Source organism: Silurus meridionalis, chromosome 14 (genome assembly GCF_014805685.1).
Source record: "Silurus meridionalis isolate SWU-2019-XX chromosome 14, ASM1480568v1, whole genome shotgun sequence".
Taxonomy (NCBI): domain Eukaryota; kingdom Metazoa; phylum Chordata; class Actinopteri; order Siluriformes; family Siluridae; genus Silurus; species Silurus meridionalis.
In genome coordinates, this window is record NC_060897.1 from 3,521,319 (window position 1) to 3,535,668 (window position 14,350).

The 14,350-nt window shown below is 40.1% G+C and overlaps 1 protein-coding gene across 1 annotated transcript; it reads left to right on the forward strand.

The window, feature by feature from the left end:
• Positions 1-558: 558 nt before the first annotated feature.
• Positions 559-10,143, forward strand: ccdc47 (coiled-coil domain containing 47). The gene is made up of 13 exons (XM_046865831.1): positions 559-697; positions 2,555-2,864; positions 4,082-4,174; positions 4,249-4,423; positions 4,506-4,627; positions 5,277-5,342; positions 5,464-5,565; positions 5,650-5,760; positions 5,890-5,975; positions 6,858-6,916; positions 7,967-8,076; positions 8,169-8,336; positions 8,601-10,143. Exons 2-13 carry the CDS (start codon positions 2,580-2,582, stop codon positions 8,679-8,681), a joined length of 1,458 nt encoding a protein of 485 aa, XP_046721787.1. The 5' UTR covers positions 559-697; positions 2,555-2,579; the 3' UTR covers positions 8,682-10,143.
• The last annotated feature ends 4,207 nt before the right edge of the window (positions 10,144-14,350 follow it).

Consider the following 14,350-nt stretch of genomic DNA (forward strand, 5'->3'; position numbering starts at 1 on the left):
ATTTTTTTAACCTTAAATAAACTCATTGCAATTCATTTATATATAAATACTTTAAAACTGGAGGCTGATTATCTATAGCCATGGGTTAAATATGGTCCGACTCTTCCACCGAGATATTTTTGAACCTTTCTACAATCCAGCATGGCAGCTCCCTGACATGCACATGTGCGCATGCGCGAACATGACGCGCATTAATGACGAGTCGATCAACAACGAGTCGGCTCTTTGAGTCGGCTCTGCAATAAAAGGAATCGACTTCCATAATTTTTTAAATCAAATAAAGCTCGGAAATTAATCATACATCTTTTAGGTATGATTTAATTTCAAATGTTTAATTAGAAACCAATTTGCAGAACATTTTACCAGAAGATGTTTATCAGTTTTACTGACCGTATGAAGATTTGTATTGTCTATATATAGATATGTAGAAATATAGATTTTTAATAGATGCAAAGTAATGCCCGTTTGTTTATTTTGGTCTAACTAGATTTAGAAAATAATAATAATAATAATAATAATAATAATAATAATAATAATAATAATACAGTGAGTCGATTATGAGCCGAAAGAGAATCAATGCGCATGCGCAAAGTAAATCTGGCTCTCATAGTCCCTGGTAGTCTGTTAAGGAAACTCGTCGCTGCGACCCGAGGGCCAAGATTTCATTTTTTCCCTATTAAAGGATTAAACATTGCAGGTAAATATCATAATTGCCAAGTGTTGCTCTTCTCTAGCGCGTCGGGTTACAGGTAATGTTGAGAAAAGTCAAAGTTCTCATGCTATTCCGGGCGTGTATGTGCTTTAAGCCTGGCTAAACTGGCTAGTCGAGTGTCATGTTATTAAAACTTTTCTTTTGGCTTTCACTATTTCTGTCACGAGGTTCATGTGCATAGTTTATGCGTTTATAGACACCGTAAAAGCAAGTGGAGGCGTGTATGTAGCATTAGCAAACGTGTAAGGAATAAAAAGGAACTGCTAATGCTAACTACTATGAACGTTACCTTCGGGAATATGCGCATGCGCACTGTAGATAAAGCAGGTCAGGGTAATATTAGCAATACCCACGTCCAAAAGCTGTGCTGTTAATCTGATTTAAAATAGTTTTTATTTACCCAGGTAAGGATTTTTCTTCTTCTCCGTCAACTCAATGGTTTATAAGAGACTTTATTTCCTCCTTCTGGTTTTTATTCTCTGTTAAAGCAGTTATAGTGAAGGTTAAAGGGACATTCTGAGCAGGAATCATTGATCCAATGGGAGCTCAGATCCTTGATTGAAAGACAACACATCACTAAATAGACATCTAGTTTAGTCCTGATCAAGGTCTCAGTGGATCTGGAGATTATCCAGGGATTGCCAGGTGTGAGAAGGGAATCACTGGTCACCTCACACACAAACGTCTGGGGTTAATTCAGTCACCGATCAACATGTTTTTGGTGGATTATGTGAGGAAACTGGGGATGAGGGAGGAAACCAGTATGGATGTGGGAAGCCCTGAATAGACCCAGAGACCCTGAAGCCTTGAGGTGGAACCACCATGGCACCTTGACTTTGTACATGAGCATCAAATCAGTTTGTCTGTGATTTGTGTTTTTGATTTATTTATTGAATCACTGTAGATCTGTGCAAATTTTACATGCGGAATATTGTTACAGAATTAAAAGAATGATTTGGTATTTTATAAAATGTATAAAGTTTTATACCAAATAAGCAAAAAAAAGGGAATGTCAGACATGATTTAGTTTTGTTTGATTATTAACGTTGTCTCATGTTTTACCAATAACAGGAAGTGAACATGAGGGGAATCAGGGTGCTTTAACTGTAAACTCGTCCCTGTTAATCTATTTGACAAAAATTTAGTGTCTGAACTCGGACTGTGTCTATGGATTATTTTAATAATTGAGTATCCTTCCCGATTAATCTATTGATTATTAGAGTAATTAAATAAGAAGTACTTTTTCTTTAATAAGATCAATAATAAATACACAAGGAAAAAAGAGATGGGTCTCTTAAAATTAATAATTCCGACTTTTTTCTCTCGCAATTCCGACGTTTGTCTCGCTATTCCGACTTTTTTCTCTTGCAATTCCGACATTTGTCTCTCGCAATTCCGACATTTGTCTCTCGCAATTCCGACTTTTTTTTCTCTCTTGCAATTCCGCAGTCAATTACGACTTGTTTCTCTCGCAATTCCAACTTTTTTATCTTGCAAATCTGCAATTCCGCAGTCAATATCGACTTGTTTGGCAATTCTGACTTTTCTCTCGCAATTCCGAAATTTTTCTCTCTCTCAATTCCGACTTTTTTTCTAATAATCATCCATTTCTGGTGCATTCACTGGTAATCATGTTGTTGGCTGGAAGCTGTTGGTGTATGAAAGAGGCCACTTGTTTACGCTGGACACGATGTCTACGCTTAAAACATTGATATACACAGAACTCTCCCCCAGGCTGTGCAAAAAGTGTATACCTGGGCTTTCACCAAGGTCATACATGTAATAGGTCATACATGTAAATACTGTTCTGCAGTCTTTAAAATAAATATTTGTCTCGTTCAGTTTTTGTTTCCAGGCTGTGTGAGGGATGAGGCACTGTCTCTTGCTGCTCCCTGCACTCCTGCTGCTGCTGGCTCTGCCGGACACCAGGGGGCGCTATAACGACGACTTCGATGACGGCGAAGACCTGACTGAGTTCGACGACAACGACTTCGCCGAGTTTGAAGACGTCGCAGACGAGGCGGCAGTTGAGGTGGAGAAAGAGCCTCCAACCAGACCGCCGCCTTCATCCGCTCTCGAGGAGGACGATGAGGACGAAGCCACGGTGGAGAACGAGGACGGGCAAGATGAGTTTGAGGACGGAGATGGACAGGTGAGTCTGATGCTCTTTGAATGTCCTGAGATACCTCTTTCTGCTGTCTTTTATAAAGTGACAACAAGACCAACTGCAAAACAAATCAGTTTATTAAAGTGGAAAATGATGCAAAAGACACGTTTAAGTTTGTTAGCACAAAATTTTATTCTCAATGTCGGTCTCAAACTTTCGTTTGTTCGGTCATAAGCAGACATGCATGCAAACTAATACAGATTAGAAAAAAATAATTACTTTTCAATTGTTCATGCAATTCTGTCGCACAATAGCTTGTACATGGACGTTATAAACCTAAATTTATGTTAAGTAATTTACACCAAAACTCGCCAATATGGACATTTTCGACTATTTTGCGTGCAGGATTTCAGTAATAATGCGTCTTATGTTTTGGAGGAATGCACAGTGCATCTACATTTACTTAAACTCCATTTAAATTCCCTGTTATTTCAACCTTTTAATTTAGTTAATTTCCAGTTTATAAATTCCCATATATTCCCCACTTAATTCCCAGTTTATTATTCCCACATTAATTCTCATATATTCAACACTTAATTCCCAGTTTATTACACACATTCATTCCCATATATTCCCCACTTAATTCCCAGTTTATTATTCCCACATTAATTCCCATATATTCAACACCTAATTCCCAGTTTATTATTCCCCCATTCATTCCCATATATTCCCCACTTAATTCCCACTTTATTACCCCCATTCATTCCTATATATTCCCCACGTAATTCCCAGTTTATTATTCCCCCATTCATTCCCATATATTCCCCACTTAATTCCCAGTTTATTACCCCCATTCATTCCTATATATTCCCCACGTAATTCCCAGTTTATTATTCCCCAATTCATTCTCATATATTCCCCACTTAATTCCCCTGGAAAGTTTCCAGTCTTAAAAATGTAAATTTTTCAACCCTACTCAAGATGTTTTTAAAAGGAAAATCGTCACAGGGAAAAATCAGTATCGCGCAAGTGAGGGATGTCATTGATTTGAAAGCATGCGGGTGTGAGCAGGTTCTTCAGGGAGCCGCTCGTTACTCCGTGGTGATCAAACCTTACTTCTGTTGTGTTCTTTCGGTCCCTGTATCCAAGAATCATGCTTTCATTAGCAAGTGATAACAGATTAAGGATCTTTTTTGATATAACCGAACTCACCGTTATGGCCATACGGGTCTTTTTTTAATCTTTTTTTTTTTTTTTTATAGGATCAAGACATCTACAGCATGTACGACAACGAGGAGTTTGAGGGCCATGATACGACCAACCCGTCCAACAAGGACACGCTCATCTACCGGGAGGTAAAAATTGCACATGTACCACTTTCCCACCCATACTCGATATGACAGATGTTGATGATGCTGATGTTCGTTAGGTCCCAGCACATCTGCAGAACAGCTGGGAGAGCTACTACATGGAGATCCTGATGGTGACGGGCCTCCTGGCGTACATCATGAATTACATCATTGGCAAGAACAAGAACAGCAGGCTGGCCCAGGCTTGGTTTAACTCGCACAGGGAGCTGCTGGAGAGCAACTTCGCCCTCGTCGGTGAGAACCATAACCGTTTTGAAACTTCCCTGACCCGGATTTCCGGCCTTTTTTTTTAGCGGTGTTATTTTCTGACGCGCAGGTGATGACGGGACGAGTAAGGAGCCGACCAGCACAGGGAAGCTGAACCAGGAGAACGAGCACATCTACAACCTGTGGTGCTCAGGACGTGTCTGCTGTGAAGGCATGCTCATTCAGCTCAAGGTAGTTTGGATGTACATTCGTTTCTCAAGACGGACGTTTTTAACGTCATGAGAATCAAAAAGCCTCGATGTGTACAGAAGGTTCTGACAGGTCTCTAAACCATTCAGTCCTATTTCGATATTTCGAGGGTAAACTGTTTGACAAAAGTAAGGAATCTGATTGGCTTTTTGATGCATTGTGACAAAGTGTGATAAAAGTTCTGCTGTTCTTTAAAAATAGATGAGAATTGTTCCTGGTCCATGTAAACAGAGCATGGAGTTGTTAAAATCAGGCTCAGATCCTAACTAAGGTTATCTGTTATGGAAAAATATTACAAAAAATGACATACAAATAGATAGATCTTTGTCATTTCACAGGTACACAGCACCGAAATGCAGTTCAGCATCTACCAGAAGTGCAAATAGTAGCAAGTGTGCAAATGAATATGCAAATATATGTACAGCATTTAATAATGCAATGTAATAATCTTTGTGTTTTAAATGTTTGACGGTTTCACTAAAAGGTGGACCAGAGTGAATCTATCAATGGTGCAGTATCATAAATGACCAGTAGATGGCAGAGTATGTGTATTACAGCTCAAATCAGAATGCTGTTTCGATGTTGTGTGATGTTACTGAATATTAAATACTGCCTCATTGAATTGTTGCAGTTTCTTAAAAGACAGGATCTGCTCAACGTTCTGGCCAGGATGATGAGACCTGTTTGTGACCAAGTGGTAGGTGTATATATAACACACACACACACACACACACACACACGCATATATAAACCCAAATGCATAGCTGGCACGTTTTCTCACTAGATGTTTTTTTTTCTTTTTTTTTTATCTTTGTCAGCAAATCAAAGTAACACTAAATGACGAGGACATGGACACATTCGTGTTTGCAGTCGGACACCGGAAGGCCATGGGACGCATGCAGAAGGAGATGCAGGACCTGGTGAGGACCCCCTTTCTGTCCTCTGCGAGATCATTCCTGAAATTGTTTTAACTTCCTCTGCGTATCTGTCTTGTTTTCCTCCAGAGCGAGTTCTGCGGGGACAAGCCCAAGTCGGGGGCGAAGTACAACCTCCCTGAGTCTCTGACCATCCTATCAGAGATGGGCGAGGTCACGGATGGAGTGATGGACAACAAGGTGAGGTGGTGGAAGTGTGCCACGTATTACATTTTATTTATTTGTTTTTTGCATTTTATTGTTTGTGTTTTGCTTTTGATTAATGCTTTTTATTTTGAATTCTTTATGATTTCTTTAATTTTTTTTTAGATGGTACATTACATCACTAACAATGCCGACAAAATCGAGTCCATCCATTTCTCGGACCAATTTTCTGGTCCAAAAGTTATGCAAGAGTAAGTGATTGCCATTTTTTTTATACACTTCTATATAATACATAGACCACAAGATTTGCTCCTTTTTTGAAAGTCCCATTCCATCTTTAGTCCCCGTTTGCTCTTACAGTAGCCTCCACTCTTCTGGGAAGATGTTCCACTAGGTTCTGGACTGTGCTTGTGGAGATTTCAGCTATCAGGGTGTTAATAAAGTCAGGTACTGATGTAGGTGAGGTGAGGAGGCAGTGGGGTGCAGTCAGCATGATGATTTATCCCAAAGGTTTTCAGTAGGGTTGAGGTTGGAGCTCTATAGCAGCAGATCCTCCATTCCAACCCATGTAAAGCAGATCTTCATGGAGCTGAGGGGAATGTCAGAAAAAGTTTGAGAAACACTACTTTAGTCCAGGTAGTTTTTTTTCTTCCAAAAGTAAGATATTTAGTGCTGTGATTCGGCCCGGGGAGACCAGACCTGGTTTTCTACTTGATGTGTGCCATAGAGCACTGATCTGTAAAACTGAGCTTTGGAAAGGTGATGCTAGAAGTTGAAATACTGAAAAAATAAAACCAAATAACACTTTGTTAGTACATCAGAAATGTAGTTTGATGGACAACCCGAGAGCAGCATGCACACAACCTGTCCCAGATGTTAAACAAAAAGTGGAGACCCTACGTGCAAACCCTTTTATTATCATTATTAAGACACTTTAAAACGTTAACATCGCCGGAAAATGGAAGCATGGCTAGAACATTAGGACGTGTGATTAACGTCAAGCTAAATGGAATACAATGACGTGGTGTGGAAGTAAATCAATGTTACTGGTATGTAATGAACAGAGTGGAAAAGAGGTGCAACCAAGATAATATTATTAATCTTTTTTTTCTTGCTGTTGTGGTGTGTTTTAGGGAGGGTCAGCCCTTAAAGCTCCCTGAGACCAAGAAAACGCTGCTGTTTACATTTAATGGTGAGACCCGCAAACAGGACGTCATAATCATCTAGCGATTGTTTAGATATGGTGCCTGTCAAAAGTTTGGACCCCTTTTATGGTTTTTGAGAGACACATGCATGTTCCTTTAGATTCTCTGTATGAACTAGGTATAAATATTTACTTTGACCAAACAAATAGTGTGCAGATTTTATTTTCATTGAAAAATCTCACCTTCGCATGAAGAACAGCTTTACACACACACACACACACTCATATATACACACACACACTCTTGGCACCCGGACAGTTTGTTTTTCCAAACTTTCAGCTGAAACACTTTGGCGTGCTTCTTGTAAATCCTCCCAAGATGTTCTCCACTAGTCGGAGATTTTTTCCGAAAAGTCGCCTGATTTTACTGATACCAATAGCTACTTTAGATCGAATAAATCAACCAATAGTTATTTCAATAAATACTGGATAAAAAAAAAAAAAAAAAAACAGACATGCAGAATCATGGAAATGTGCTGAAGGAGATGAATATGAATATAATAATAAATATAATATATGATTATTAATAAATAAAGCGCTCTCTGTGCAACGCGCAGTCTCGCGTGTAAAAACAAACAGCACGTGGTGTCAGTAATTTGCCTTATGATTTGTAACGACGGCAGACGACCTCAGCTGCTCCAGCAAAGGACGCTACCCGGAAAAACTATTAAGACTGATTTTGCAAATAGTTCCAGTGATCAACAATGGGTGCTGATTAATCTGCTCTCTAAATAACGCGTACAGAGTTTAGACGGTTCAGTCTAGACTGAATTGCATGTATGGAATAGTAGCCACGTTGGTTCAGGATTCCTTTCACCATTTAGTGTATGAGTTAGCATGGTTTCCAAGGAAACCCGTGTGACGTAGCTACTTACAAAACCTACTGTTACATGACTGTGACTCTCAAAAACCAAAAATCCTGCTGCTCCATTTTCTGCCTAGGTTTGGTATTGGAAGTTGACTAATAAGAGTGTGTGTGTGTGTGTGTGTGTGTGTGTGTGTGTGTGTGTGTGTGTGTGTGTGTGTGTGTGTGTGTAGTGCCTGGAATGGGTAACACTTCTCCCAAAGACATGGATGGCCTGCTGCCACTTATGAACATGGTGATCTACAGCATTGACAAAGTCAAGAAGTTGCGCCTCAACAGAGAGGCAAGTATATACACTCACACACACACATGCACAAGGTGTGTACTTTCATAACAGAATAGTATAATAAGTTGTGTGTGTGTGTGTGTTTGTAGGGGAAGATGAAGGCAGAAAAGAACCGTGCCCGGGTTGAGGAGAACTTCCTGAAGCAGACTCACGCTCAGAGGCAGGAAGCTGCGCAGACACGCCGGGAGGAGAAAAAGAGAGCGGAGAAAGAGCGAATAATGAACGAGGAGGACCCTGAGAGACAGCGCCGTCTAGAGGTAGGAGACAAAATCGTGGATGGCGGTTGGGCAGATAATATAGGAGAAAAAGCCCTGTTTTAACGGAATAAACCAGCAATCGGGCGAAGTCCAATCAGTCAAATGCTGCGTTTGTCATTGAACTCGTTTTACCATCATAAACTCAGTCTTTAAAAATGATTTGATTTAAGTGTATTTGTTGCACCTAAAATCAGATCTCGATATCAGATATTTTCACTGACGTTTAACCGATATTTCATTCTTGTCTGTGCGTGCGTCTCGCAGGAGGCCGTTCAGCGCCGAGAGCAAAAGAAAATGGAGAAGAAGCAGATGAAGATGAAGCAAATTAAAGTGAAAGCCATGTAAAACCATCAACCCACCCACACACACACACACTGCTTCCATAGCTGCTGGCATCTAAGAATGTATCTTCTTCTTCCATCGATCGCTAATATCCAAACCTGTACCTGTTCGACAGATACTTCACTATCGGGTCATGTTTTGTTTCAAAAACGCTCCGCCGCTGTCCAGTCCTGACCGAGAGAGTGGAATTTTATCGTAGTCAGATTAATTGGGTGTGGGTGTGTGTGCGAATGTTTCCAACTATTGTAATATCGTTGACATCACTGTTTCTAACAAAGGGCTGGTGTAGAAATCGAACATACAAACCCCTTTCAACAAAGCAAATCATTTTATAATTTAAATTTCAAGCATTTAATCACAGGGTGAAATATTAATGCAATTTCTGATGGTTTGATATGAATTTAAAAAATAAAAATCAATAATAATCTTAACACTTAAAGAAAAACGGCTTTGGAATAAAAATTTGTAATACACGAGTTTCACCGCATGAATTAAACCTGCTGTTTGCAGGGGGAATGTAAACACACTCCTGGTTTAGCAGCGTCTGAGCAGTCGCCTTTCATTTCTACACTTTATTTATGAGAGATTATTGAATGTTAGTATGTAGTATCGCGTGAAAGCAAATGCGCTCCCTTGAAATGCAGTAGACGAAGAGAGAAGTTACGATTGAAGCTACTGAACTGCCACTGAAGAAAGAAGAACGTCCCTTTTTTCCTCTCTCTCCCTCGTATGCCAGTTTAACGAGTAGAAAGACGCACGGTTCGAGCAATTCCGAGTTTTTAATCGTTCTAAAAAATAGATTCCCTTCAATAATATTAGTTTCCCAGTAACTGCTTTTATAACAAAAAATGAATAATTATTGAAACAAATAAAAGTTAATTCTGTGATTTGCATTATGGCCGTGCACTGGATCTGAATTTGCTTACTCAACATTTCTGTCCCTCAGATTAGAACCACCCTTATTTTCTCAGCTCTGCTTTGGTGTTTTTTTTTTTTTTTGTTTTTTAAATAAATATACAAATGACTAATCAAAGAAACAGAAAAGGCTGGAGATTTTCATTTCCATTTTTCATCTCGAGGACTTGTTTAGCGGTTGACACCACTTCTTTAAAGATATCGACCAGATCTCTCCTGTAGCTCAATACAGAACTTCCGCATCACCTGTTCGTGCTCTGATCTGTTCAGCGTGTCAGGATTCTTCCACGTCAGAGGGTGATGTCTCGTCTCGTCTCGTCTCGTCTCGATTTCAGAGCTGTAGTTGCCCTGCTCTCACCAGCCAACCCAGTTTTTACCACGAGCCGAACAGATTTGTAGACTCCATGTCCATGCCATCGTTGACCCACTGCACTTACTTTATGTATTTAATGTGTTTTTTTTTTTCTTGATTGGTTCATGCGCACAAGAAGCGCTTCAGTTTCACGCCGAACAAAAGGAATAAAACATGCACTGAACTGTTTAACTCAAACAAGTTGTAAGATTTTTATTATCTTTTTTTTCCCCCCAGCAATTTAATTAATCGACACATTCAATTCAAATTCAGTTGTAATACTCAGGCGGAATAACATTTACAGTATATCCGAGGTCTCGAGGAAAAGGTGTCAAGATCTTTGGAAAGAAGTGTTCATTACAGTCAGTAGGTGTTATTGCTCTAACGCTCCCCAGTCCAGGGTCTGAACGTATTTAGAGATCAACTGTTCCATGGTGCTGCCTTTATATTACAAATATACAGAAGTTGTAATGTCTCGAGGTGCGATTAAACATCTAGTTTACGTAAACTGTACAAAAATATTACGGGCATGGCCAACTCTGAAATCTTAGGCAGGAACAAAATCACTGAACCCTCCTGACACTGGAACCTGTAACCATCCAATGGGGCGATGAAAGGGTAGATGAGGTACGTAATCCTGGGAACAAAGTACAGGATCATGGTCAACAGGATGCCCAGAATGATCCGGAAAGCTTTTTTCTTGGCCGGGTTGAGGACTTGGCCGGCGTTCCCAGGTCCGCTCGAGGAAAGGGCTCGGAGTGTTGCGATGTTGAAGAACATGCTGGGAAGAATGGCGGTGTATAACAGTCCAGCGACGTCTAGTTGAAAAATGTCAATTTCATAGATGACAATCAGCAGATTGATGAGCAGGGCGTAGAGCCAGCCGAACGTGATGACCAGCCACTCCCAGTGGCGAAGGGTTTTGACGGTCAGGTAGGTCACCAGATGAGCGATGGCTAAGTAGAAGATCACACAGATGGCGAGTAAGAAGACGGGCCTCGCCGTTAAAGTCAGGCTGAAGAACATTGCGTAGACGGTCTCGGGGACGGTGGGGACGTGCACGACTTCCAGGAAAAGCAGCAAATTAAAGACGAAGAGGCAGACGTTGACTAAGTTGATTTGAAGGAGGAAAAGTTCGGCCGACGAGCAGCTCATCGTTTTGTACATTCTGATCGCGAGTGTCGCGATCACGACGAAGGTGGCGGGAAAGCTGAAGAAAAGGAGGACGCTGTTCATGACTACATGAATGTCGCCTAGGGACAGGTTGCACTCCATGAGCGTTCCGTTTTGGGTAAAGTTTAGCATGAGGATGTCCATCCTTAGATCTTCATTCACGATGTCCTAAACGTACAATTTCACACCCCGAATATATAGATGCAAAAAACAATAAAAAACCACATGGGTGAAAAAGTTACATTTATTATATTTCTGTCAGCATGTCATTATGACGGATCAGCATCGCTGTTCGCTCGTTATCTCTGCTGCGGCGTCAATGTCCTGCGGCTTGATCTGTTTGACCAGAAATAAAAGTATCTACCGTCTTAAATCATCCCGGATTTAGAATTAATGTGGAAACAACTATTTAAATAATGACTGACTCGCATGTGTCTCTGCATTCTTTTCTCTTGTGGTTACGTTTTCGCAAGTTCTCGCGTTACATAGCGTTTGATTTGAATATATTTTAACCCAATGACAGCCAGAGATTGGATTACAGCTCTGTGCAAAAGTTTGCATACCCCTTACTTTGTTATACATCAGTGGTGAACAGTAAGGAAGTAAATGTAATTCGTTACTGTACTTAAGTAGCTTTTTCTCGTATCTGTATTTTACTGAAGTGTTTCCATTTAAGAAAACTTTAACTTCACTACATTTCAAATTTAAAAATCTCGCTTATTACTCACAAATCTTTGCGAAATCGGGGACTACTTTTTATTTATGAGGATAAAAACGTAACCAATGAAACACGCAGAAATCCACCAATCAGGGTCGAGCGCACACTCCGTTTTGAACTTGTTTTAATTGGCGCTTGGTATTTGTTATCCACCACTGCTATAAAGTATACTTTTTTTCTATATTAATATGGTGTAGGTCCTACAGTTACAGAACGATGGCCAGGTCACTACATCATGCTGGTGGAGGGACACATCCCAAAGTGTCTCAGCAGATCTTTCATGTTCATCACCACTCTTGTTGTGTGTATTGGTGAAATACCTTCCTGAAAAATGACCCCACCTCCCATCTGGTACTTAGGGCAACCTATGGTGTTTTTTGGATACAATCCAGGCTAGTAGACCTTGTTTTCAGAGAGCATCCTCTTGCTTTGGGTGTGGTTTGTCCTTCCTAGAGGTATTCCGGCATTTCCCTGGATAACGTGGCTCTATACACCACACAGACTTGCTTTTCTAGTCACAGATGCGAAACCAACAATTTGTTCTCTTTCAAACTCTGATATCTCCAATTAAATTGTATGGATTGCAATAATGCAAAGTTCACACTTATAAACCCTGTTTACATTTATTCATTTGGCAGCCGCTTTTGACTTGCGGCGTTTTATCATTAGATGGTAATAAACACACGAAGCGTCCGTTATACCCGTTACAGTTTCCGTCATTGCTCAAATTTGCAAAACCTTAGGACGGGAAGGGATCAAGAATAAGAGGCAGATAGACGCTCCCAGAAAAGATAAGTTTCCGGTTGTTTCTTGAAGATTGTGAAGGATTCATCAGAAAAAAATAAACCACAAGGCTACACATATACCCGTGAAACCTATTGGCCAGTGTTTTAGGTTCTTTGTCCGACGCCTGTAGAAGATCAGACAGATGGAGTGTAGGAAGTCAGGTCTTGCCATAGAGCTCAGGCTGTAGAAAATCATGTATAGTTTGAGTTCAAGTTTATTTCTGTAGCGCTTTTCACAATGGACATTGTCTTAAAGCAGCTTTACAGAACATAAGAATTAAAGTGAATGATGTGTATTTATCCCTGATGAGCAGCCTGGGGTGACCATGGCAAGGAGAAACTCCCTTAGATGTTATAAAGAAGAAAACCTTGAGAGGAACCAGACTCAATCCTCATTTAGGTGATATCAAGAGTGTGATTATAAATCTTAAAAACAATACAAAACACTGGAGAGTGTTGCCATGAACCAGAACTACCATGAGCACTGGCATTGGAGATTATGAGTAATGTCCTTTCAGAAACAGGAGCTACTGAGCAACTCATAAAATAGCTCAACATTTAAGATCATCATAGATCCAACACCAGCTTCTCCATGCCAGAGCCTTTCAACATTCTAAGAGGTCCAATGTCCAAACTCCACATGAAGTGGAATCTAAATGGGTCGCGATGTTTGCGGAGATCTACTTCTTTGAAGGTCCATAATCTTCATGAGGTGGGACACAACTGGAGCTGGTGCAACATCAGGGTGCCTCGGGATGGGTAAAGAAAGATAAGCAGTGGAGAGGAATTAGTGTAGCTGCTGTTTATGATATTAAGTTGATAATGTGCATGTGATCAGATGTTCTGGAGCACAAGGTTATCATATGTGATATGTGTTATGTGTAGAACTCGCTAAAAAGATACGTCTTTAATCTGCAGTTAAACTGGGAGAGTGTCTGAGCCCCGAACACTGTCAGGAAGACTGTTCCAAAGTTTAGGAGCTAAATGTGAGAATGATCTACCAGCTTTAGTGGACTTTGCTATTCTAGGAACTACTAGAAGTCTGGAGTTTTGAGATCTCAGTGATCGAGACGGATTGTAGAATGTTAGAAGACTGGAAAGATACATCTGAGCTAAACCATTTAGTGTTTTATAGGTAAGTAACAAAAGTGTGTAGTCGATACGAAACTTAACAGGAAGCCAGTGTAGGGATGAGAAGATTGTGGTTATATGGTGATATTTTCTCGATCTTGTGAAAACTCTGGCTGCTGCATTTTGGACAAACTGTAGCTTGTTTATTAATGATGCAGGACATCCACCTAGTAATGTATTACAATAGTCCAGTCTGGAGGTCATGAACGCATGGACGAGCTTCTCTGCATCAGATCTAAGATGGAAGAAGCCTGTTTTTGTAATGTAGGTGATTTGGTTTTTAGAAGACAAGTTGGTGTCTAAAATAACTCTGTTGAACTAATATTTACAGTACATTCTTCTTAATGCAAGTTGAATTGCTGGAGCTTCTCTCTACTGGTTTTTGGGCCGATGAGCGAAATCTGTCTTATCACAATTTAATAATAGAAAGTTATGCATCATCAAATCTTTTAATTCTTTAACACATTCAGTTAACCTGGTCAATTAAGATGTTTTGTCTGGTTTTCATGAGATATACAGTTTAGTATTATCTGCATAACAGTGGAAGCTAATAAGGGAAGCATGTATATTGTGAAAAGCAGGGGTCTTAGAACTGAAC